This window comes from Rutilus rutilus (genome assembly GCF_951802725.1).
Source record: "Rutilus rutilus genome assembly, chromosome: 20".
Classification (NCBI taxonomy): domain Eukaryota; kingdom Metazoa; phylum Chordata; class Actinopteri; order Cypriniformes; family Leuciscidae; genus Rutilus; species Rutilus rutilus.
Window position 1 is genome coordinate 19,486,820 of NC_140225.1, and position 27,337 is coordinate 19,514,156.

General features: G+C 38.6%; 1 protein-coding gene across 2 annotated transcripts in view; it reads left to right on the plus strand.

Annotated features, from left to right (window-relative positions):
• Positions 1-27,337, plus strand: part of macrod2 (mono-ADP ribosylhydrolase 2) — a 578,061-nt gene that overhangs the window by 508,438 nt on the left and 42,286 nt on the right. For both annotated transcript variants that reach the window (XM_084391152.1, XM_084391151.1), the window contains exon 9: positions 7,779-7,860. In XM_084391152.1, coding sequence (XP_084247278.1) covers positions 7,779-7,860 — 82 coding nt within the window. The remainder of the gene's footprint in view (positions 1-7,778; positions 7,861-27,337) is intronic.

Genomic DNA, 27,337 nt, shown 5'->3' on the forward strand with positions numbered 1-27,337 from the left:
CTGGGTGCCTGGCGGTGACAGATCGTTGGTAAGAGGGCCAGCTAAATGTCGTGGCACCTGCTGGGCTCTCCGAGACTCTGCTTCTGCCTGCAGCCACAGTCAAATTACAAGCAACTGTATCAGAGCAAAGTGAATGGATTGAAGCTGTTGTTACTTGGCCAGGTGTTTTTCACCTAAAAATGCAGTTGCGTTGCTGATTTGAAATCTGCTCTGAAGCACAACGGCTAATTCTGCTTCGGAGCTGAGTAAAAATAGACCAACTAACTGGGAATATTGTGAGCGGCCAAAATGAAATATTAGATTGGATGGATCCCCACGTCAGATCCGACCCTGGACAGCGAATCCCTGTCGGAAGATGTCCCATTTTGTCTGGCAAAACTGTATGAACAGTCTTCTATCAGCCTGAGAGTTTAAATGAGAAAGCCAAGGAGGAGCAGAAGCAGGAGATGAAGTGATGATAATAAAAAGAGCAGTTTATTGAATAAACTTAGTTGCATATGTTTCAATGCTCAGACTTCATTTGACCAGTACAAATCCAATAAGTGTTATTATATACCACAGCAAAAACGATGGAAGATTACTGCTTCACAACATCGTCCTGTGACGTTTAAAACCTTGACATGGAGACATTCTCTTATCTCCTACTCATGAAAACAAAATGTATATAATATGTATAATATAAGTTAAACAACAATAGCAAGAGCAAGGAAATAAGTAAACTAATAAGTAATATAAAAAAACATAAAATGACAAATGACGACTAATAATAATAATATAATGATTAAATGGTAAATCAAATGGCAACTACATAAATGACTAATGATTATAAATTAAATCATAAAAACAAAGAAAATAAAACAACACAGATGCATGGTTGCTCTCTTAAAGTTACACACACTCGGGTTGCTATTGAGAATCCTTCGATCCTTCAGCAAGTTACTCAATATTGTTTACTGAGCTGTTACAGTTACCAGGTTCTCACCCAAGTGAGACTGTCAGTGAGTTATTAAAATGTACTTGTATTCATATAGTTATGGCATGATGGATGTCCGAACACAGGCAGATGAGGGGAGTGTTTGAAACTTTTTTGTCATTTTGTGCAATTTTGTCCCAGAAATTGGTGGGAAAGCATTTCTCTCTCTGTTGCTCTCCCTCCCTCTGGCAGTGGTGCTTCAGTGAGGGTTGAGTTATGAGCGGCCTGGCCTGCACACAGCGATCTCTGCTTCTTCATTAGGCCTTCATTAACCCTCTCAAGCTGAGCTTCCTCTCAGCCTACTAGTGGATATGTTTGGACACCATTCTTCATTTCCCACAATCCTCCGCTGCTTAGCACATCGTATGGGAACTGCGGTTCAGTGCCAGGCTTTCAGCACATTTACTGTAAAATGACAGGCTCAGGGGACATGGATTGACCTAATGCGGTGCACAGACACGTTCAGGAAGAGAAACTGCTTTTGAATGTGTCAAATGTATGTCATTATTTTGACAAATAATATCCCTTCAGTGATGCCTCAATAGCTTTAAAACTGGGACTCTTAAGCAATAAAAAATACAGCCACTTATATACCTTCATGCCCTTGTGTTCGCCTGAGGATATCTGTAATATAGATATAGAAATATCCTCAGCAGGTTTTCAAAAAATGAGGTAATAATGTTTCAAAACTGCTTTTTGATCTCAGATCTCAAATTAAAAGTCATATCTGGAATGTTGGTGGCTGCCATATTAAGTTTGGGACTCTGGGAGGCTGATGTGATAAAAGTGATCATTTGATCAGCATTAGTCCCTCGGTTGCTCTCTCTCTCTCTCTCTCTCTCTCTCTCTCTCTCTCTCTCTCTCTCTCTCTATGTGTGTGTGTCTCCATGCCCACCGAAAACTGGAGCAATGGTAAACTTGCATTAATTCACCTAGGACAGCTTTACATTAAATAATTAATGTTTAGGAGACTTTACTAAACATGTGAGCAAAGTCTCCAGTGAGTCTCATAACCAAATGAACAAATTCATTTGTATGCTAGTGAGTTAATTAGGACTATATATCAGCAAAATTCCCCAACCACAGTTTTACTGTGAATGTATATACAGTGAGGAAAATAAGTATTTGAACACCCTGCTATTTTGCAAGTTCTCCCACTTGGAAATCATGGAGGGGTCTGAAATTGTCATCGTAGGTGCATGTCCACTGTGAGAGACATAATCTAAAAAAAAAATCCAGAAATTACAATGTATGATTTTTTAACTATTTATTTGTATGATACAGCTGCAAATAAGTATTTGAACACCTGAGAAAATCAATGTTAATATTTGGTACAGTAGCCTTTGTTTGCAATTACAGAGGTCAAACGTTTCCTGTAGTTTTTCACCAGGTTTGCACACACTGCAGGAGGGATTTTGGCCCACTCCTCCACACAGATCTTCTCTAGATCAGTCAGGTTTCTGGGCTGTCGCTGAGAAACACGGAGTTTGAGCTCCCTCCAAAGATTCTCTATTGGGTTTAGGTCTGGAGACTGGCTAGGCCACGCCAGAACCTTGATATGCTTCTGACAGTGACACTCCTTGGTTATCCTGGCTGTGTGCTTCGGGTCATTGTCATGTTGGAAGACCCAGCCTCGACCCATCTTCAATGCTCTAACTGAGGGAAGGAGGTTGTTCCCCAAAATCTCGCAATACATGGCCCCGGTCATCCTCTCCTTAATACAGTGCAGTCGCCCTGTCCCATGTGCAGAAAAACACCCCCAAAGCATGATGCTACCACCCCCATGCTTCACAGTAGGGATGGTGTTCTTGGGATGGTACTCATCATTCTTCTTCCTCCAAACACGTTCAGTGGAATTATGAACAAAAAGTTCTATTTTGGTCTCATCTGACCACATGACTTTCTCCCATGACTCCTCTGGATCATCCAAATGGTCATTGGCAAACTTAAGACGGGCCTTGACATGTGCTGGTTTAAGCAGGGGAACCTTCCGTGCCATGCATGATTTCAAACCATGACGTCTTAGTGTATTACCAACAGTAACCTTGGAAACGGTGGTCCCAGCTCTTTTCAGGTCATTGACCAGCTCCTCCCGTGTAGTTCTGGGCTGATTTCTCACCTTTCTTAGGATCATTGAGACCCCACGAGGTGAGATCTTGCATGGAGCCCCAGTCCGAGGGAGATTGACAGTCATGTTTAGCTTCTTCCATTTTCTAATGATTGCTCCAACAGTGGACCTTTTTTCACCAAGCTGCTTGGCAATTTCCCCGTAGCCCTTTCCAGCCTTGTGGAGGTGTACAATTTTGTCTCTAGTGTCTTTAGACAGCTCTTTGGTCTTGGCCATGTTAGTAGTTGGATTCTTACTGATTGTATGGGGTGGACAGGTGTCTTTATGCAGCTAACGACCTCAAACAGGTGCATCTAATTTAGGATAATAAATGGAGTGGAGGTGGACATTTTAAAGGCAGACTAACAGGTCTTTGAGGGTCAGAATTGTAGCTGATAGACAGGTGTTCAAATACTTATTTGCAGCTTTATCATACAAATAAATAGTTAAAAAATCATATATTGTGACTTCTGGATTTTTTTTTTTAATTATGTCTCTCACAGTGGACATGCACCTACGATGACAATTTCAGACCCCTCCATGATTTCCAAGTGGGAGAACTTGCAAAATAGCAGGGTGTTCAAATACTTATTTTCCTCACTGTATATGTGTGTGTAATATTATAGGTATGTACATAGTTTATTTTACTGTCTCTAGAATAAAACCTGTAAAGAAATGAAATACTATATATTGATATTTGTAGTAAAATGTATAATATATTGTGATCTAAGACTAGTTAGGATCGCACACTCTCTTTTACTTCCTTTCTTCATCCCTGTTAATTTATCCTTTATTTCACCATTGGACATCTATACTCTGGGGCCATTTGGATATAAATAGCATAAGGCAGAAGCAGAAAGTTCTCTCCATCTCTCCTCTATCTCTCCTAAAGTCTAGGTGCCCTACTCTCTGAGCATAACGTCTGAAAATGATGCGGATGACCTCCTCTATCAGGACCCCTCACCTTTCCATTCACTCTCTGCCTGAGGGATGAGAGAGATGTAATGGTCTAAATAAATGCAGAAGAGTTCCCAGCAGGAAGTGTTTTTGCCGTGTGTTTGTTATAGTGGGTCTCAACTAGACGGATGCAACGCAAAAATGGGTTACGGGTCTGTTCTAAAAAAAAAAAAAAAAAATGCTAATTGCAACTAACAATGCAGCCATTTATAGTTAGTATGGTAAAGTAAAAAGGTTTATACCATCTGCCCAATCAAATCCTATTATTTTGCTGCAAATTCATGTGTCGCTTTGTAGATGCAAGCAAAATTAACCAGATGCTTGCATAAATAGGTTACATAACATTTCCTCATTCTCAAGAACTATGAGAAAAAGTATGTGCAAGAAAATGTGACCCAGATAATATTAAATACAGTTCTGTGTTTAATTTTAAGGACATTTTTCATTACTTCATACAAAAACAATTTAATGTTTTGGCCATGAAATCTGGATCCTGTAAACCAGTTGAGAACCATTAGCTAATTGACATTCTAGACTGTTCTGCCTTGTTCTCCATGGGCATTGAGGTTTTGAGAGAGAAGCGGAGATTCCTGTGGTTGTGTCGTCCTCTGTTTGTGTCCTGGCCCTTGGTTTTTATAGCCATCTTAAAGATTTGAAAAGACGAAGAGGTGAAGAAAGTGAGCGGGACCATTTTTCCCCCTCTTTCTCTTTATGGTCACGACACCCCCTGACATTCTCCTGCACAAAAATAAAAATGTTACTAGTCTCAAGTCAAGTCTTAACATTTACTCCAAAGGGCAGGCCATAAACTATTAATAGACAGCTGTCTGTCTGCGAAAGCCTGCGAGGGAGAATGATTTTATATTGAATCCTCATGTGGTTTGCCAGTAAGGGGGAGGAGAGGTGGTCCGGTCTCTCGCCATCCCGCTGGGATCCTGCTTTATCTCCCTCTCCATCCACCAGCAGACGAAACGAGAGAGGCCATTACAAGGCTGTCTGGGAATATTGCAATATTCAGCAGGGCGATTATCTGACGTCTCCCTGGGAGGCACATTTCCTCAGTGGAGGGGAGAGAGAGGCGTACCTGTGGCGGAGAGGGAGAGAGTGAGGCTGATAAGGACCCTTAGAGTTGACAGAGAGGAAGTATCACCTTTCTTGGTTTTAAAGGAGGTCTTTCAGGGCAGGAATGAGTATTTATATAAGGACTCAAAATCTAAAGGTGATCGCCACAGTTTATAACATGTAATGCTTCTGTTTTTAATTTTTCAAACTTATTTGAACTCTGATGGATTTTCCGTCATTTATGGCACAACGCTTCCCAGCCATTGACTGAATTTTCCTGTAAGGTTGTCACTGTTATACTGTTTGGGGTGCTATTACTCATCTTCTGAAAGAGTGCAGAATCTCCGGATTAAAAGAAACAGAAGCAAGGGATAAAAGCACTGCTTATGCACACTGTAGTCTTCGACAAAATATACCATTTTCTCAGCTTTTTGTTCAAAATATTGATTTTTATGAAACTTACATTCAAGTGTTGATAAAAAACAAAATGCATGAAGCTAGAACAAAGGCTCTGTTCTTTCTTTTAATATATATTGCATGTTCAGATATTCAATCAACAAAATAATCTGGGGGCCATGAAAGTTTTGTGAAAATGATCAAGAAAGCTGGCAACTTTTTTTTGTTTGTTGTTTTGGCGGGGATGGATTGAATTGAAACATCAACATGTAGTTTTGAATTTGAAGTGTCGTTTGACCGTCTGTACAAAGGAGTTCACATAGTCAGTCACAAAAGTAGTCATGATTAGCGAAGAAAAATTTCAGGATCTTATTTCCTTTGTGTACATTTTTCACAATCCTAAACCTTTTTGTTTATTTGCAGATTTACAAAGTGGCCTTTTGAACCCCACTGGACATAATATGCAAATATAAAGAAAATGTTTGTTATTTAAACATTTGGTGGATCTATGATTTTGGTAATACACAAAAGATTGCCATCAACCTGTAGGGAATACACTGTGTGTGTGTGTTGTTTTATACTCTTGTTCACATGAGGTCTTTGTTTTGGGAACATGGGAAGAATCAAAAGAGGGTTTTGTATCGAGATCCCTGTTGTACTAGTGTAATCATAGAGATCTTAAGCAGGATGGTCAGTCTGGGTGGTCCGGAATGGAAAGAGATGGAACTGAATTGAGGATCCGGTCTCTGCAGTGATAAGAGAGTGCTGGCAGGTTTTATGTTTTTTGATTTAATTTCAATCTTGATGTTCTGCTCCTAAGTGACATTGCGTGCATTCTAGTGAGCTGCGGTTAGAGATGACTAGAAGTTTGAGCTTAAGTGGAGGAAATGAAGGGTGGAGATGATTGATAATGTGTTCTCCTCTTTTGTATATTTTATTGTACCACTTATCTTGATCATGCTCTTGATTCAATACAATAAAATTCATTGTCAGTCCAGTATGTAAACTGTGCACAGTATGCACATTTTCTATATCCCATAATACAAAGCACTCAGCTTGATATTTTATTGGCAGTGTGATTCTACCAGTTAAGAAATGTTTACATAAAATTAGGGTGTAAATGCAAAAATACCTTTTATTTTATTTCCAAAATGCTAACTAGACTAGGGTGACCATACGTCCTGTTTAACCAGGACATATCTGGCCAGGATTTCGAGATCGCCCAAAATGCCCGGGATTCGTCTTTTGCTTTCTATAGTCACCATTCATTATGTTTACATTATTACGTTATTTGACACTGACACGTACGTGCCAGCTTTGCAGGTCATGCATTCTGATTCACACGGATCCCGATCGAGACGAAAACACAGGAATTTTCTTAGCAATGCTTACACGCACATCAACCGATCACTTGTTTAGCGTTCATGTAAACACTACATTCAGATTAACCAATCGGAATTAATTCAGTACTACTGAATCAAAAGGTGTACATGTAAACAAAATGAATGGCGACGAGAAAGCAAAAGCCGAATCGCGGATATTTTGGGCGATCTCGAAATCCCGGCCGGACATGACCTGGAATATGGTCACCCTAAACTAGACGGCACTACTAATTTAAAAGTCAACACAAAACGACAACAATATAGCATTCTACTAAGTTTATTATTTCACAATGCATATGCAGAAATGCTTTTTAAAGTAGTATTCAGTGTATACTGTGCAGTATACAAAACACTAGTAGTGTTCACTTACAAACATAGTCATAATAATTGTTCATAGTTTTCTGTGTATGTGTTTTTTTTTTTTTAGCTAGGCATAGTCATAACATCTTGACTGCATAAATGTAATTAATATATTTATGATATTGCAGAAAATGCTAATCTTATCTGTGCATGCAGAACTCTGCAAAATGTTCTGCAGATTTTCAATTGGAACATTCATCATTTCTACATTTCTACACTTGATTTAAATGTTTTGGCTTTTTTGATGATTCCTAGCTGTTGTTTTGTGTATATCGATACTTTACCAAAATTGCTTTATTAAATAAACTATGTATTACTGTTTTAGAACTAGACTAACACTCATTTGCATTTTAGCTTTAAGAAAAGTCTCTAAAAATGCCTCAGTGTCATGAATGATTCCCCTGAGCTCTAATTATGACAGGTTTGAGTACTAGTACTTTCATATTTATTAATAGTGTTGCCCTTAGCCATGTGTTTACCCAGAAAGGCATTGATCCAGGTTTCCATTATGCTAAATGCCTCTTTTCTACTCTTTCTGCAGATCGACCGTGTCATATTCTGCGTCTTTCTGGAGACAGATTATGAGATTTACAAGAGGAAGATGTCAGATTTCTTCTCCCCAGGTACTGTATCTTCTTATTGGAATCTTTACTTCATTTTATTTGTTGGTTGTAACACCCACTCAGCTCAAAGCTTGTTACTCGGGTATCAGGCAGGATTCGCAGTGTCAGGCCGTCTGACTGGCGTGACGTTTGTAGTAGAAGCGCACAGATACAGCACAGCAGGCAGAGATTGGATTCCACATAACCAAAACCTGTTTATGGTAATGTACTGCAGCTTCAACCCCACCTTTATCATAGAACGCTATCCAGATGACCGCAGTCAGACTCTCTTCTGATTAAAGGGCTAATTCATCCCAATTATTCATCCCATATTATCTTTTAACCCTACTTTTAACATAAGAGCGGGCGCGACCAATTTAAACTTGAGTGCAAGATTATTATTATTTAGTTATTATTTAGTTATGCAAAAACAGTTCATTGTGCTGCTGGATGTTGTAAACTGGTATTTGTTTTACAGTTATTTTAATTTATTAACATAGTAACAAAGACACTAGTTTGTAGCGCAATTGTTTTACCGTTTACAACATTTTAAGTGTCACACATCAGACGCTGCTCTACGGCTAATGAATTGAAGTCTCGCGCATACACAGAAAATAGTCTCTTTCCAAGAAAACTGAATTTAAAACCAGAATAAAGTTGCTCATATGTATGCAAACAAATTATGTTCAGGGTTAAGGGTTGGTTAGGACAATATATCAATGACATTTTTACAATTAAACAACCTGAAAAAGAATCATTTATTGCACTATATAATTTTCTAAGGTCAAATGATAGCTTTCTTTGAGAAACAGACACATTTAAGTTAGTCCCTGAAATTCTTGAAATAACTCTCCTTGGTGCGTTCATAAAGAAGAAAAGATTTCCGATTTAAGCACAAATTGCTCTTTTGAGTTGAATCTTTTTAATGAATCTGGTTCAGAAAACCGACATGAATGTGACATGACATTCATCATCACTCGGCCCCGGTTACAGTGGTTAACAGCTCACTGGAGGAAAATGATCACTTAAATTCCCAACTGTTTTCCACACAGACTTTTCAACATATTGCACGAGTTTCATGACACTTTTATGCTGCATTTGCTTCATTCCTTATAATTGAATGGAAAAGAGAGACCAGCAAAGTCCTCAGAATCTCTTGTTTTCCACTGAAAAAAAAAAAGAGAAAGAAAGTCATAAGGATGAGTAAATGATGGCATAATTTCTTGCTTAAATAATTTTCAAACAGGTTTTCCAGTCTCACCGTTGCCTGAGTCAATTACTCAAACAAGCAGAGCAATGTTAAAGCAGCCAGGGGAAATCAGCCTACAAATGGCTTACTTACAGTATAGCACAATAAGCAGGGGTAAGAGAAAGCATTTTAAAATTGAAAGAAACAGCAACACAGACATCATGTTTAAAGAATACATAAAATATTACATAAAAGACCCACAATATGCACACTGAGAGGAAAGGAGAGTAATAGGAAAAGAATTGGAACGTGTTTTTGCTGTCTGCATCTCACGGCTTATTGCATTCGCTTCTCAGTTTGTAACCAGACGCCTTTGAGTGATTTTTGGTGTTTCCACAAACTCAATTTGTAACTAAGCTCTTAGGCCGCTAGACCATCTCGCTTCACCCTGCTGTCTGAGAATCCCATGAAATACTCTAGCGTATGAGTTTAACAGGTGTGGAGTGCTTCGGCTGCTTGTATTTCACAGTCCCGATTGCTTGTCTCTGAAGCGCAAACGTTGTAGCCCGGAGGTCCATATGTAGAGCAGAGGCTTTGCTTCTGTCAACACCCTCAGCGATCCTGAGCCTCAACAGCGAACCCCAGATGTCAGAGTCACGCAGGATGGCACCTCCTCGGTGACATTCCACCTCACACTTTTGCTCGCCTGCTTCGGGTTGGATCGTGTGGTTTCTGGTGCTGGCGTTGCTTTATGTAAAGATGAGCTGTCGTGTGATGGGACATCAGAAGTCGGTTCCTCGGTTTTCACTTTCTTTTACTTGCACTTTGGCCTTCTGTCAATGTCAATATTTCAAAATGTTTCACCCTATCCCTCACTTTGCCTCTCTTTCCATTTTTTTCACTCCTCCTCCCTCCTTATGAGACACTAGCTGCAGTAGTTCCATGGGAACTTGTCTGTTGTGCGCCCATGTAGCGTTTCTCTCTCTTTAAAGGCCAAGTCTCTCTCAGGAAGCCTCTTTTCAGTCTCCCTGAGTGCTAAACAAACATATAATGTGAGTGCAGGCCGCACCGGAGCCCTTTTGGACCTTCCCAAGTGTCCTGCTGTCTCGCTCTGCCTGAAGCTCGCTGCACTTCCATGACAAGAAACCCTGGAGGTTTCCAAATGAGCCTCTGCCTGGAGGTTCATCATTTGTATGGACACGCACACACACACAAACAAACAGAGGAATCCTGAATGCACCGAGAGAATAATATAATCCACCATTACCTCCCCTCGTACACACACACTAGGAGTCGTGGACCGGGTGGAATAATAAGTGTCAAGACTCACTTTTTCCCCACTTGCTGAATGTTTTGTTTCTGTCATGTTCCTGTCTCACACACACACACACACTCACACACACACACTTTCCCTATTCCAGGTCTTGCTGAAAGATAGAATTCACCTGAGAATTTGTAATTATATAAGCCAGGTCCCTGTTTCCCAGGCACGTCTCCTTGTATTAGTGTTTAGAAGTGAGATGACGGAGGCGCTACTCTTTTAGTTTACAACCAATCAGGATGAGCTTGCTCTCTTGTTCTATCGCTTGCTATTTATTTGTGATTTGGACCTCACTGAAGTCTTAATCCAGCACTAATATAAACTACTTTACGCATGAATTTTAAAAGACCATATTTGATCAGTTTTTAGTTTATGAGGGTTTTTCCCCACTTAAGGTTTTTTACCCACTTAAAAACACCTGTTTGATGTATTTTCATGGCACAAAGCTATGATGCAAGTCATGTGAATGACATGCATCATGGCTTTGTGCCATGAAAAGACATCAAACAGGCAGGGTTTTTTTTTTTTAGGTTACTGGGTAGCAAGAAAGCTGGAAATGTGTGTGCAGGAAATAGGGAATGAGTCTTGTGATGCATCATGTAAAGTTTTTATTGGCTTTGCTTCGAAAGGTCAGTAGGGAATGTGATGTTGATGTGAGTCTTTATAATGTTAAATCAAGATTTCTCACCCCAAAAATTATAATTTACGTCCACATGGCCTGAATATTAAATTAGTATTTAAACATGGGCAGTCAAAGGGCTGCACAATTTGGGGGAAGATTTGTGATTTGTATTATAAAAATTGCGATTGCGAAAAAAAGGTTATTATTATTATTATTATTATTACAAAATGAGAATTATTACTAATGTAATATTTCACTGTCAAATAAAATAGAGTGAGGCCTTGTCCACACTAATGTCTTTTCTCTCCGGTTTGGCCTTCCGCCCACACTGAGACAATGTTTTTATTAACGAAAACAACGCTTTTTGAAAACGCTCTCCAAAGTGAATACATTTGAAAATGCCGTTTTCGCATTGTTGTGTGGACTGTGAGAATGGAGGAATTTGAAACCAATGACACGTTTAGTCATGTGATGCATATTGTACCGATAGGTGGGTATGTGCATACTGCTATTGTGCCTGTTATGTGCTATTCACTTTCACACAGTTGCAAAAATTCATATCATAGTCCTGCAAAGATGACAGAAAATGTACTCGCGAGTGCTGTCCTGCGGTAGCCTGATGTCGTCATACTCAGATTCTAGTCAGAATGTGAGTCTGATACTGCTCCATTGAGCTTTGATTATGGGGCGTGTTTCAACCGAACCAGGAAGGAAAATGCTTCTGCACTCAATTGGATAGACCTACAACCAATCAGAGCAACGGAGTAAGTTTTCATTCATGTTTCCGATCGACAAATGCCTTGATCGCGGTTCTCTGTTCCTCTTTTAAAATGAATGCGCTGTATATCTTCTATAACAGACGCGATGGCGGAATCTACACATAATGTTTCATAAACAAAGTTCGGCAGGAGCACGTTCACATAATCAATCCAATCAACTTGTCATCAAACACCATGTCTCCCTATCAGCATGAGAGGAAACATATATTCACTCTGTCAACTCACCTAACATTCCTTGACAGTTTTCAGCATCCCTCCACTAACTCTCGGCCTGTTCTTCCACAGCCAGGAATACGGGGGGAGTACTTTGGGTTCGGGCCGAATACCGAGCCCGGAGCCTCTCCTCGGACAGCACGTCAAATATGCATTTATTCTATCTGACTTATTTGTAAGTGTGAACTCGTGAAGTTGTTAACGAATTCAACCCAAGCGCTCGTTGGTGACGTAGATGATTACGTTGCTCATCTGTCCATCATCGTATAAAGCCCGCCCTGACAATTTGATTGGTCCGAACAATTTTTGTTTGGGCATAATAGCTCCTCAACGGAACGAGTCCAGACCGAACTTCCCGACCTAAAAATGTTGTGGGCGGGGTTAAGTTCGGATGGCATCCAGGCTAGTCCTGCGGCAAAACATGAGGGCAATTGCATTTTAGACCAAACATATAATGAGAGCGACCTGGATGCATCGGTGAATGGTGAAATACTTTTGCTAAATAAAATGATCCTGCCAGAAGAAATGCATTATAACTTTATTGTCTTGTTCCGTCTATATCATCTCAGCAAGCTTTTATGAGGTGTTACGTATGCGCAGTAAAGCGAATTTAGCGTTTTCCAACATTTCAGTGTGGATGAGAAACTTGTGGAAAACGTTCGAAAACGCTAGTGTTCAAATGTATCCGGATTAATGCAGATGTAGCCTTAGTAATAAAAATAATAAACATTCCTAAATGCATGTTGTAAGCAACTCAAACTCACAGCACATGCAGAGATAAGTTAGTGAGAAACAGTATTTACTACAAACTAAGCCACTACGGGACGCTGAAAAAAAGCTTCACAGACAAGCTGAAATCTGAAACATGCTTATGTTTTGCATATATGCATATGCATATATTTAATTAAATCGTAGTCTTTGTGAATTGCTTATCGTAATTTTTTATTAATTATGGAGCCCTAGGTAGTTTTATGTTAATTTTGACATCACAACCATTTCCGAAAGATTGGTTTCTTACTTGGAAGCTTTTCCTTGTGAATCAGTGCTCTAAAACATTTTTCATTTTAAATTTCACATATTGTTTTACATTAAATGACCTCTTTAAAATGAATCTCAATAGTAATGTTACAATGTAAAGAGTAATTCAAAGTCTGGGCTTTTAAAGAGTTTGAGAGGTCAGGTTAACAGTTTCAAAGTCACACAAATGGTTTTATTATTAAAATTTGGGTCGAGGAGGCAGACGCGCGCTGATTAATAAACAGAGAGAGTGGTCTGACAGGGTCAGAGGTCAGCGATGCAGAGAAAGGGTCACCTGCTGTAATGGCAAACCGTTACAAAAAAGTCTGGAATTTATTTCAACATTGTTTTTTATTTGTTTGTTTTGCCATCAGACTCTGTAATCCACCATAGAAATTGTAGTTTAATGTAATCAAAGTAGTTGTTTCTCTTAATCTGTATTTTATACATCATTTAAATTGCTTGTTCCGAGACGGTATCTGCGGTATCTAATATGAGAATCGTTATGAGTGGCATATGGAGTTATTATTTGTATTGAAGCAAACTCGTCTCTCTCACTGTTCAACAAGCAGCATCATTTGTGTTTTCTTAGCTACATCATTAGCATGTTTCTCTGACTGCATATTAGATATTGATTGAAGCAGGAGGAGCGTGTTTGGAGAGAACATTCCAGAAGACCGAAATTATCATGAGGATGGTATATCGGGGCGAATCGTTGAGGAGTGATGTTTGAAATGCTTTTTAGATGGAGAGAGAGAGACAATAGGACTGAATTAGCTCTGCTGGTGTCCCTGATAGCGGCAGTTGTAAAATGTGCGAAAATAACAAGGGCCTGACAGCTCGATCCCAACACCTCATCATCATCATCATCACCATGGGAACCAGCGTGCCAAGAGCTGCGGAAGAGACGTGCTCGTTTTAACTGAGCTTTAAAGCTGCACTCGCATCTCGTGCTGTGGCTACTCTCTGGCACGCCGCATACATTTACTCCCTCTCTCTTTCTCACCCACTCACTTACTCATGTATTTATACAAGCCCCTCGTCTACTTTTGCGTCTATACAACTGGAAAGAAAAATCGTCTTTGTTCTGGTTGCCTAACAAAAGAGAAGTTATTTTGTACTGTCAGTTTGTGAAACAGTTTTGCCAAGTATTCTTCTTAATACTTTTGTTTGTGTGTACCTGTTAGGATTCGTGTGTTCTTTTAATCTCTTTCTTAGCCTTACAAGTGTGTGACAACTGGCAAATAGAAAGGAACAGTGTCGGGACATGCAAACAGGGCATTTGCATATGGAAAATTGTCTCATCAGTGTATGCCTCCCTACCAGCTGTCATTTTCACCCCCAAAAAAGCAGCTGCAGAAATGAGAACATTTTTCCAGATGATTGCAAATAACAGATTTTGGAAACTGTAATGTGCAGTACAAGTCTTATTTTTATGCCGTTATTTTATAGTTTTCTTTTATATGTTTGGTTTATAGGTTAATATGCAAGACATTTTATTCTGTAAGATAGAAGGTTAAGAGTAGGCAGTAGTTAAAGGAATAGTTCACTCAAAAATTAAAATTATCATAATTTACTCACCTTCATTCCAGGTTAGAAATAATAATAATTGTGTTAGTTCGTTTTTTTTCCATACAATGAAAGTCAATGGAGTCCAATGTTGTTTTGACTATGGACAAAAACTGCTAAAATGTTCTTCAAAATATCTTTTTTTGTGTTAAGTCATACTACCCGAAAAGCCTGCTTTTATTGTTCATTAGTTTCTGCTTATCCAGAGATCTTAAAGGCATAATAAGTACGATTTTATTGATTAAAATATCCATAAGCCAATAGAACAATGTTATATATTTTGTTAACTTGTGTACCATCCCAAATGTTTCCAGTCTAAATATTGCCTGTCAGGGACGTCATATCCGCGTTAGCCTTGATTTCCTATTTTACTTCCACAGAAACCATGGAAACACCAAAGACGCTTTAAAGGGGATACACGGCAGGCAAAAACATTTTTATTTATTTTTTTCACTGGTCAATTTTGAGATTTTGGGCAATTTGTCTTCAATAACATGTCTTCTTTCAGACTTGTGGTGAAAAAAAGTCCAAAATACACAAGGCCATTTTCTCAAAATATATATCATATCTATATTCTTAAGGTTTTTACAGAGGGGTTTGTTCATATATCATTCAGATTCTGATTTATACAACATTTTATACCTAAAAACAGGGCGAAAATTGATTTTTTTTATGGCTGTTGACAGTTTTTTCTGATTAATGGAGTGATAAAAAGAGATATCCATAACCCCCTGTGTAAAAACCTTTGACTCTAAAATGTCAACAAAATGAAATAAGAATTTTGAATCTGGCTTTATCCAATGTTCCCGATTTCTCTTCTGGAAATATTTGCAAATTAGTGCATATTTAATGAGATACTACATAATTTGCATATTTAAACATAAATATTCTAAAAACTTGTAATACAAAAGATATCTGCCTAAATGTCAGTAATCAACTGGGGAAGTGTCATGCTGATATCTATTAGTTATTTTTTTGTTCCTATTCACCTGGGGTGTCTCCCTATTAGTAATATAATGTGTTTACAGGTGAGCAACTGTTTGGATACCTTTATCGACAGAAAATGAATCATTGTTATATAGCTCAGCATGGTTAGTCTTATTGTTTGAATCTCTTGGTTTCTTGAATTACCATGAGTAACATGTTTGTATCATTTAAACAAGACTATTTTGTGAAGTGGCTAACATGGCATATTCAGAAAGAGCTTTATTTGTAGTAACAGTAATAAATAAAAATCCACCATACAATATATTTTTTTATTAATTGCATGCCATTTAGCAACACAAGTCATCCCGCTTTTATTAATATAATATTCTAATACTGATTTAGATTACTGCAATGTGGAACAAGTAAAATAACGTTAATATAACTTTCAACACTCTGAAATGTATTTTTAGTATGATTGTTTTGACCAAGTAAAACAGCGCTGCGTTACCCCACACATTTAATTTATCAAATAAAGTGACCTGTACGAGTAGTAATTCTCATAAAATTGTGGGTATTTCATTAGAATAACTGTACTGTAACTGTAACAAAGTTCAAGTTCAGATAAGAAGGGACACATGGGACTCAATACTGGTGTGTTGCACAGGTGTCTCTCACTAGCATTCGCTCCACCGGCCTCGTTCCTCTCCCACAGCTCTCGGCCTCGCCCTGCTTCATACCACAGTAACGTTAATACAACTTTAATACATTAGCTCACCCATGAACATGATTTCTGCCTGTCATCAAGATACGCATTTGTTATTGTTTTCAATAAGCGATCTCTAGCAGCGAAATTTACAAACTGTGCCCTTTAATATGCTTAGACAAGAATCACTGCTAAATCATTGGCTGGAAGGTTTTCTGAAACCACCTTATTTCTTTAGCACACTTGTGTCTATTGTTTTGTATTCTATTTAAAGTCATGATCGGACAAAGAGATGAATGTAAGAGTATGTTGGGGAATGAGACTGGTCGAAGCTCCCTGCACTGCATCTGTTGATGTCTCTGAATGTTATTTTCTGTACATTTTCCTTTCTGTTATTATGCTCAGTTGTGTGTTGGGGTTATCTCTCACATCTGTCATCCAATCACACTGCTTCTTTCTGATGACATCAGGCTCTGTGTCTTTATCTTTACAATCTTAGACATATCAACTTGAATGAAATTTCATCATTCTTGACATTACTGAACTCTCATTCCTCTTTCCTATAGCCTGACCTCCTCAGATTCTCACACTTGATTTTATATTCTATATCTTGTCCCGTCAATTGTAAAATATAATGCAATTCTTCAGTTAGTTTTGGTCTAAATGTTTAGCACAAGTTTTGTTGGGGAAGTTACTTTAAAAATTTAGCTTTCCAAGCAACTCATTTAAAGTAGTTTAACTAATAGCTTCACTACATTTTTAAAAAGCAGTTAGCTATAAAAGCTAAGTGCACTGAAGATATTTAAGGGGTCAATCTTGTAAATGAAATGCTTGTGTCCTTTACTCTTCTGTGCATCTTTGTGGCGGGTTCCTCATACACACTCGCATCCCCAATGCAAGCTGCACTCCTCTAACACTCCTCCCACCGCAGACACACTCCTCCAAAACAGACTTTTCTCCTTTTCTCAAAAGAGAAATGTCTTTGAAGTCCTGTCAGTTTCTGAGACATCGCAGTCGCCTTGTCAACTCCGCTTAGCTGCGATCCCATCCTTAGCATCCCCCTGTTCTCCTCCCTCAAGTGCCTCACCGCCCAAAAGAGCAGTCTGAGGTCCATTATGTTGGAGTTAGTGGGTTCAGGCCTGTGAGATGATTCATAAGAAATATCACACTCATTCCCATGCAATATCGCTCTACATAAGCAAGGCTGTGATTCAGTTGTAGGAAATCACAGCCTTGATGATATAGAGCCATATCGAATGATTACGAGTGTGATATTGTGTTTTTTTACAACAGTTCAATGACACAAGTGAGTAAATAAATAAGAAACAACAATGGAGTGTCTTTAAAACCCCTCTTTTGTGCAGAACTACTTACTTCCGCCAAGGATTCAGATCTCAAGTTTACAGTTTAACAGTTGAGCCCAAACCTCTGTTACTAATTCTAAAACGTCACATTAGAACTAGCAATTAACAAGGAACACTGAGGTGCTTCATTGAAGCTCATTGTTTTATGTAGAGTATTATGAGAGAGAGAGAGAGATCAACTAAGCGAGTGCATTACCTGAATCTAGCTGATATTCTTCAGGCTAATCTTATATTCATAATCACAAAATCAGTTTAAGTGTCCCCTGAGGTAATATCTTTGTGCTTTTAACAGTTAAAGGGATAGTTCACCCAAAAATGAAAATTAGCCCATGATTTACTCACCCTGAAGCCATCTACGATTACAATCTGAGTTATATTAAATAATATTCTGGCTCTTCCAAGCTTTATAATGGGAGTCAATGGGTATATATTTTTGGAAGTCCATCAAGCGCATCCGTCCATGATAAAGTGCTCGAAATGGCTCTGGCGGGTTAATAAAGGTCTTCTGAAGTGAAGCGACGTGTTCCTGTAAGAAAAATATCCATATTTAAAACTTTATCGAATAAATTAACTAGCTTCCGGCAGATGGCCGTACGCAAGTCGACTTACGCCGAAAGAGTAACCCTTGAACTTGACGGACAACGTAATGACGAACGCGGTTGCCCAGCCATGTTTGTTTGAACCGTGATAGGGCGTCAAACGCTACTCCTACATCCTACGTCATACACACACATCGTCAAGTGTTACTCTTTTGAAAGAAAAAAATTATCTTTTGGCATAAGTCGACTTGTGTACGCCCATCTGCCAGAAGCTAGTTATTTTTGTCGATAAATCGCTTCACTTCAGAAGACCTTTATTAACCCGCCAGAGCCGTTTCGAGCACTTTAACCCTCTGAGGTCTGAGCTGTTTTCTGGGCCCTGGAGGTGTTCTGACATGCTCTGACATTTGTGGTTATTTCTGTTACTTGTGACATTTTCATGGCTAAAGTCTGATTACACTGTATTCAGCACAAACTCTGCTACAATAATATATCAGCAGCATGTGTGTAAAAGTTTGTAGTTTTGAGATAATGACATTTATGCGTGGTTTGTGAAAATACAAAAAAAAATTCTCACTGAAATAAGGTCATGAAACCCATACTGATTATTTCTTCACAAGACTTTTGAAAATTGTATGGCGTAGCCTAGAATATTTGCTCCAAAACTATGTGAAAATCACCCTGACTGCTCATTCAGAGAAGACAATATATTGATTTAAAATTTTTACGACGTGTTTTGTGTGAAAAAGCAATATGCGAAGGGGCGGATCATCTCATTAATATGTAAGGCTTTTTACACCTGAGAAAGACAAAGACACACCCTAATGGCCCTATTAGGAGCTTATCAGGGCCCATCATTCTGACCAACCTTCCACAAAGAATGAGGAGATTTAAAAAAGAATGGCTTTTAGATTGTTTGGATTTATTTACAACACAACATGATCCAAAGAAAGAGACCTTTGTGCCATTCCTAAAAACATTGTACATACCTTTCATTTCCAAGGTGTTTGATTTTCACTTTACCATGTTCATGTACAGAGACATGTACTGTGAATGTTGAAGTCAGCAGGACTCAGTGGCATCTGGGTCCTGAAAAAAAAAAAAAAGTGAACACACTGATATCAAGAGAAAGGCCTGCACGATTTTGGGAATACATTTTAGATTTTTCTGGTTAAAATTGCTTTTTAAAATTCACAGAATACACACACACACACAAATGTTTCCAACAATATATTATATAATGAACACCACGTTTGTTGTGCCTTGTAGGCATAGGCTATGCGCAGTGCTGCATAAAATAATAACAATATAGCAGCCTATATATATCTTCCAAAAGATTTCAGTAACTAAGCTAGAGAAAAATATATTGATTATCATGTTACTTAAAATGTTTCCATTCGTTATGATGATATGAAATGAGATAATAGTAAAAACATGAAGCCGTTTGGAGCGTTTTGCTTTTCCAAAATATGATACATTCAAACGCGATCGCGATCCAAAATGTGATACATTCAAACGCGATCGTGCTCAAATATAAAACATTATGGTTACCATACATATCTACGTTTGACCAGATATCCACAGACACAGTAACAGTAAACACGGATCTAAATATGATAATAGTCACCATATATCTAGCAACAGTTCAACTGCAATGTGAAATTTATGCAACAATAACAAACTAATATGTAAGAATTTCTTACCTTATCTTTCTTGTCTTCAAATCGCGTTCATCTTCTGGGGTAAAGCCAATGTAAGCTCACGACGCGTCTTTCAATCTCGACGAAAAGCAGAGACTGATGAAGTGTTTTGTTTTTGAGGTAATGAGCGCGTTCGCGCTCCATGTGGAGATTTGCATGTGAATATATTTTGCGCGAGTAGGCGTGGTCAAATTAAAAATAATTAGGAAGCGTTTGAGAAGCTGGACATCTTGTTGGTTTTATACAAATTACTTAAACAGAGAATATTTGTTTTCAGTTTGAATCCGATCATTTAAAAGTACACACTTAAATGATTATAAAGATATATGGCTCATAAATGTGTGACAAGTATTCGCTGAGTTTTGTTTCAGTTTATAGACGTGCTCAAGAAAAAAAAGTTCACCGCGACGGAGAGGCAGAACGCACACCCTGTTTATTTTCTTTATTTTTCAAAAGCACAATGTTTTGATTTGATTGTAAGTGGACACATACAAAAGTAGAAATATCACAGATTCTTTTTTTATATTTCTTTTTTTTTTATGACCATAAATGACGGAGTAATTTAAGTTTAAAGTGCTACAATGTTAAGAAAATCCAACAAAACGCGGGGGCGCGTTTGCCGACCTCAGAGGGTTAATCATGGATGGATGCGCTTGATGGACTTCCAAAAAAATATACCCATTGACTCCCATTATAAAGCTTGGAAGAGCCAGGACATTTTTTTATATACAGTGAGGAAAATAAGTATTTGAACACCCTGCTATTTTGCAAGTTCTCCCACTTAGAAATCATGGAGGGGTCTGAAATTGTCATCGTAGGTGCATGTCCACTGTGAGAGACATAATCTAAAAAAATAATAATCCAGAAATCACAATGTATGATTTTTTAACTATTTATTTGTATGATACAGCTGCAAATAAGTATTTGAACACTTGAGAAAATCAATGTTAATATTTGGTACAGTAGCCTTTGTTTGCAATTACAGAGGTCAAACGTTTCCTGTAGTTTTTCACCAGGTTTGCACACACTGCAGGAGGGATTTTGGCCCACTCCTCCACACAGATCTTCTCTAGATCAGTCAGGTTTCTGAGCTGTCGCTGAGAAACACAGAGTTTGAGCTCCCTCCAAAGATTCTCTATTGGGTTTAGGTCTGGAGACTGGCTAGGCCACGCCAGAACCTCGATATGCTTCTTACAGAGCCACTCCTTGGTTATCCTGGCTGTGTGCTTCGGGTCATTGTCATGTTGGAAGACCCAGCCTCGACCCATCTTCAATGCTCTAACTGAGGGAAGGAGGTTGTTCCCCAAAATCTCGCAATACATGGCCCCGGTCATCCTCTCCTTAATACAGTGCAGTCGCCCTGTCCCATGTGCAGAAAAACACCCCCAAAGCATGATGCTACCACCCCCATGCTTCACAGTAGGGATGGTGTTCTTGGGATGGTACTCATCATTCTTCTTCCTCTACCTTTTTTCACCAAGCTGCTTGGCAATTTCCCCGTAGCCCTATTTATATAGCACATTTCATACACAATGGCAATTCAAAGTGCTTTGCATAGAATAAATTAAAATAATAAAAAGAAATAAGAATAATTATAACAGTTTAGGAAAAATAAAATAAAATACAGTACAGTACAAACAGTCGGACGAACAGCGGCACAGTGCTCATTCAGTAAATGCATAGCTAAACAGATGTGTTTTGAGTCTGGATTTGAATGTGATTACTGTAGGAACACATCTGATCTCTTCTGGAAGCTGGTTCCAGTTGCGGCTGGCATAATAGCTAAAAGCAGACTCACCATGCTTAGAGTGAACCCTTGGTATTTCTAGCTGATGTGATCCTAATGATCTGAGTGATCTGTTGGGTTTATATTCAGTGAGCATATCTGCAATGTATTGAGGTCCTAGGCCATTGAATGATTTATATACCAGTAATAATACTTTAAAATCAATCCTAAATCTAACTGGGAGCCAGTGTAAAGACCTGAGGACTGGTGTGATATGTTCATATTTCCTGGTTCTGCTCAGAATCCTGGCAGCAGCGTTCTGAATGAGCTGCAACTGTCGTATGGTCTTTTTGGGAAGGCCAGTGAGGAGTCCATTACAATAATCCACTCTGCTGGTGATTAAAGCATGCACAAGTTTCTCTAAGTCTTGTCTGGAAACAAAGCATCTAATTCTTGCAATATTTTTCAGATGATAGAATGCTGATTTAGTTATTGCTTTGACATGACTACTGAAACTAAGGTCTGACTCTAGTGTCACACCAAGATTTCTGACTTGATTTTTAGTTGTTTGACCCCTAGAGTGAAGGTATGCGTTCACCTTGAGAACTTCATCTTTGTTTCCAAGCGCAATGACTTCAGTTTTGTCTTTGTTTAGCTGAAGAAAGTTTTGGCACATCCAACTGTTGACTTCATCAATGCACTGTCACAGGGAGTCAATGGGGCTGTAATCGTTAGGCAATAGGGCTAAGTAGATCTGTGTGTCGTCTGCATAGCTGTGGTAAGCAATTTGGTTCTTTCTCATTATTTGGCTCATTGGGAGCATATACAGGTTGAACAGGAGTGGCGCAAGAATTGAGCCTTGAGGGACTTCGCATGTCATAGATGTCCACTCAGACTTATGGTCCCCTATACTCACATAATAACCTCTCCCATCTAAGTATGACCTGAACCATTTTAGGACTATCCCAGAAAGCCCCACCCAGTTTTCCAGCCTGTCAACAGTAGTATTTGTAAAATTATGGTGGTTTGCTCGCTGGCCTCGTTCTCACATAAGTGCTGGAAAAGGCTCTCAGCCAATCAGAAATGAGAACCAGAACGAACTGTTGTATAATAAATAATATCCAACGCTTATGTAAGCAAGTACAGCGCAGATCACTGCCTGCTGTCCTGTTACTCAGTCATTTATGAGTCAGTGAAGGGACCATGAAGAATACATTTGTCATAGAATGAGGATGAATCAGATGTGTGAAAGAGCTTTAAGACGGTGTGCCATCTCTGTGTTTCATTAAATGACAAGACGGGATATGATTGTGTTTCAATGAAGTGGGTCAATGGAGCAGATATAGAATATTATAAAATAAAATAAAAAACTGCAAAATAAGTAAATAGATAGACAGACATAAAGAGAGAGAGACAGACATTGATTTTTTTTTGTCATTTAAAGAAATATAATTTTATTAAAATGTTTTGTCAGATCTCGTTACGTTCAGTCAGGAAATGAAGTTCTGTCTCTCTCTCTCTCTATCTCATTCTCACGCTCTCACTCACTCTTGGTCCACCAGCCACATCCATATTTACATGGTGTTTCTATGGCGTGTTCTCAGACGACTGCTCCCCCCTGCTATCTTTAATGGAGGCTTTCCTCTCCCAGTGTTACTGTGTCAGAACGCCTATCATTTGTAAAGCCGGGTGTTTGCGGTGAGACGATGGTCGTCCGCCGTAAGTCGACGGGGCCTCTTGGACCCCTGGAAGAGTTGAAAATGAAGGCTGCGCACGTAACGTCCTCAGTCTCCAGGGAACAAACGTTGAGTGTGTTACGGTGCATTAATATCATCAAACACACCATGGGAATTTTTTGAAGTGCCAACATGTTGAGGGGCTTTACACAGCTAGGAATACAGCCATTACGCTAGTGGTGAGGAGCTAGCAGCGATTTAGCTGTGTGTTATTTTCAAGAGATGGAATCATTAAGTACACAGCTTCTTTCACCCTGCAATATAATGTCAATGCAGTGGCTGAATATTTCCAGTTTCTGTGGAAATTTTATCATAACATCTTTAACATGTTTTTCGTTGCATTTTAAACGACTTTATGGTTGTTGTTTTTTTAGAAAAAAATTCATTTTGTGTTGGATATGAAGTATTACATCCTCTCAATTATTATTATTTTCAGCCAGGAATTTTAATCCAATTGAAAAAAAATGGTGGGTAGTGAGCTGGTTTTCGTCGCACCCCAGTGCTCTAATTGATTGATTAAAGTAATTGATTGGTTTGGGAGGCGCTGCAACTGATTAAAATGCTTTCAGACATGAGCAGATTGAAAGGCAGCATGTACCAGCACACTCTCTGGCCCCCAGGGGCCCATGTCTGGCTCTCCTCGAGGAGCAGAGACAGTGGATGTACGTTTGTGTGTGTGTGCGGTCCATCTGGTCAGTGGAATTCAAGTCTCTGGTTAGCTGGCTTACATGTGTCTTGTTTATTTCCAAATCATCTATCTATCTATCTATCTATCTATCTATCTATCTATCTATCTATCTATCTGTCTATCTGTCTATCTGTCTGTCTGTCTGTCTGTCTGTCTGTCTGTCTGTCTGTCTGTCTGTCTGTTTATCTGTTTATCTATCTATGTATATTTCATTAAAACTCTCTGCTTTTATACCTCAATCTTTTGAAGATATTTTTTTTTCATTCTTTGCAATTCAATGGCTGAATGCAGCAAGCACAACATCTTGCTTTTTGCATTTAGCATAAATTCATGTGTAAAAAAACATAGACCAGCATAGCAGTGTATTACATTTACAGCACTTTCACAGTGAAACTGCATAATCAACTGGCAGCATTTAAGCACAGAGGGCAGTTATTCCTTGTTGAAGGTTGTCCTAAGGGTTTTGCTCCCTGTCCAGAATGACTCAGCATGTTATGATGTCACTGTTTTTCCCCTCTCTTCCACGTATACAGTAAATGCATGTTCTGCTTTTATTCTGTGTTAAACAAAGGGAAAAACATGGCCCCACCATCCTGAGGGAGATTTGACAAGTCTTTTTTCTCGTGAACAAATGACAGGAGTGTTTTATCAAAGCGGGAGCGTTTGCTAGAGGCTGGATGTGTGAGTGTGTGAATGTGTTTTCCTGTGTGTGACCAAGTGCCTGTCTGAGGATGACATGCTGATGAGGCCTGGAAATGAAATGAAAAAAAAAAAAGCTGGTTTTGATGTCAAAATGTCAATCATGTCAACCATTTTTGATGTTTTTTGATTTGCCATTCACAACCCATTCTACTTATTTAAGGTGGTGCATTTCTGAGTTTTTGTCAATAACAAAAAAAATTAAAGCTGCAAGCAGCATTTATCGGGGTTCAAGCAGTTAAGGCCTTTAAGGCCTTGAAGCACATAAGCATCAAAAGACATTACGTTTTATTTAGCAAACATTTAACAACTGCCGTAATAGATGAAAAAGTCAATTTACAGCCAATACAGGCAGTTTACCATAGGAAATATATGGTTTTAAAGCGTTTTTACAGTTATAGCACCTTTTGCCTGAGTCTTCTTATAGTCTTGCCTGATCTCCACCACTTTTATTAGTAGTACTCAAAGTGTGCCCATATATATGTGTCAAATTTGTTGTAAATATGTAATTTTGATTAGGAGTTTAGACAATTATATTCAGTGGCGTAACTAGCCAACACTGGGCCCTTAAGTAGGATTATCAAGGCGGGCCCCTTGATGACGCAATGTCCGCGAGTAGTCTACCATGAATAGGACAGGATATGATCATACACAGCATATAAAAGATGAGATGATTAACAAAATCAGGAGGAGCCTACGCTCACCAAAAAAAAATCCCAAAAAAACCCAGTGGTGACAGCGCACCATAACACATTGTTAGGCCTAGGTCCAAATACATAAAAAAGATGCTCTCTTACATTATAGCGGGATTTTCCGGGCTTTCCTATGTGCAACTGCAAAGTTGTCGATTAGATCAGGATTGTGCGCACGGGCATTCTCAATTGACCCTTCGCAGGGAGTTTGATTGACAGGCGATCTGACTAATCATAATCCGCCATTTTGTCCCACAAAGCAGTCAGGAGAGTTAGTAGATTAACATTGGAGGATTTAAATTTGAAAACCAAAGTGTGCTGACGTCTTAGCACTTTAAAACAACATTCCTTTTATGTTCATTCATGTTTATTTTAATGCTATAAATTAACTAGAAGGAAGAGATGATCGGTTCACGAGCAGCTTTAACTGAGCCTCCCCATACACAAAAGAAATAAATGTAAATATATTTTAAAGTGTCAAAAATATATGTGGCATATATTCCAAATACATTGACGTTGTCCACTTATATTTATCATTTTGAAATATATTCTGAAATATAACAAAAATATATGATGTTAAGTGTGAAATATATTTACATTTATAACATGTAATGTAAAATATATGACAAAATATATGGTCATAAAATGTTTAGCTTGCTAAAGAAGGGTCGAAAATGTATTTTGATCATAGTAATTCCTCTACCTTTTCCCCAATACACAACAGTAGGCTACCATATTTCACTACTGTATTATGACACACAGCTATAATAAATACTGTACTTACTTTTAAATGACTGCAATGTAAAATGACAGATAGTTGCTTTCCTAGGACTATTAGGCCATATTAGGTGGCACGTACCTAACACTAACTGCAATTATTAGATTTATTGTTGTTTTATTGACATATTTCCTGAAGTCATTTAAATATTGAAAATATGCACAATATTTATGATGCAAGTATAACAATGATACTCCAACAGTGAAGTGCACTTAAACAATAGATAGAACTCAGTGTCTAACACTGCATGCACACACTATTAAATATCTGTATTCAATTCTGTAAAAATAGGTAAAAAAAACCCTCTGCATTCTGTGTGTTGTTTCCTACATAAAATTGTCATTTTAGGCCAATAAAGTCAGTAAAGGGGCAGCTGTGGCCTACTGGTTAGGGCTTTGGGCTTGTAATCGAAGGGTTGCCGGTTCGATCACCGACCAGTAGGAATAATGTGGGTGGGTGAAGTTGAGCACTGCTCTCCCATGCCCACATCCATGGCTGAAGTGGTCTATCTAAAAAATAAATTGAAAATGTGTTGTTTGTTTGTGAAAATGTTGACTTTTAAAATTTCTAAATATATTTACATATATTTAACTAAAATATATTTATTGGGCCAATTTCAAATATTTGCATATATTCCAAAAATATATTCAGAAAATATATTTCAAATACATTTCTTTTGTGTATGGGTCGAGTCTACAGCGATCTGTCAGACACATTAAAGAGTCACAAAACGGTTTTTATTGTTTAAATGTCTCTAAAAAATGACTACATTTGAAAGGTGAGACTTTTGGTGCTTTTCCATTACCAGTACCAGCTCAACTCGACTCGACTCGGCTCGCTTTTCGCTCCGTTTTCCATTGCAGATAGTACCTCCACAATAGTACCTGATCGTCATAGTGACGCCGCAGGAAACTGCCGTGACTTAATCTTCTAAGCGAGATACATCCGCTGCCACACACACAGGACAATGGAGGAAATCGAGTGTATGCTGTTTTTGGATGTTTTTGTTTTTGCTGTTTTTTATTCAGGATACTCCGTCTGGCGTGTGCTATGATGACGCAGTGAATAGTGATGATTATCTCTGACCAATCAGCAGTCTGCCGTGTTTTCACGTCACATTTTAGTATCGTCTCAACTCGCTTAGAACCTCGCCGGAGGTGGTACGAAAAAAAGTACCTGGAAGCAGGTACAGGTACAACTTTTACACAGTGGAAAACCAAACAAAGTCGAGTCGAG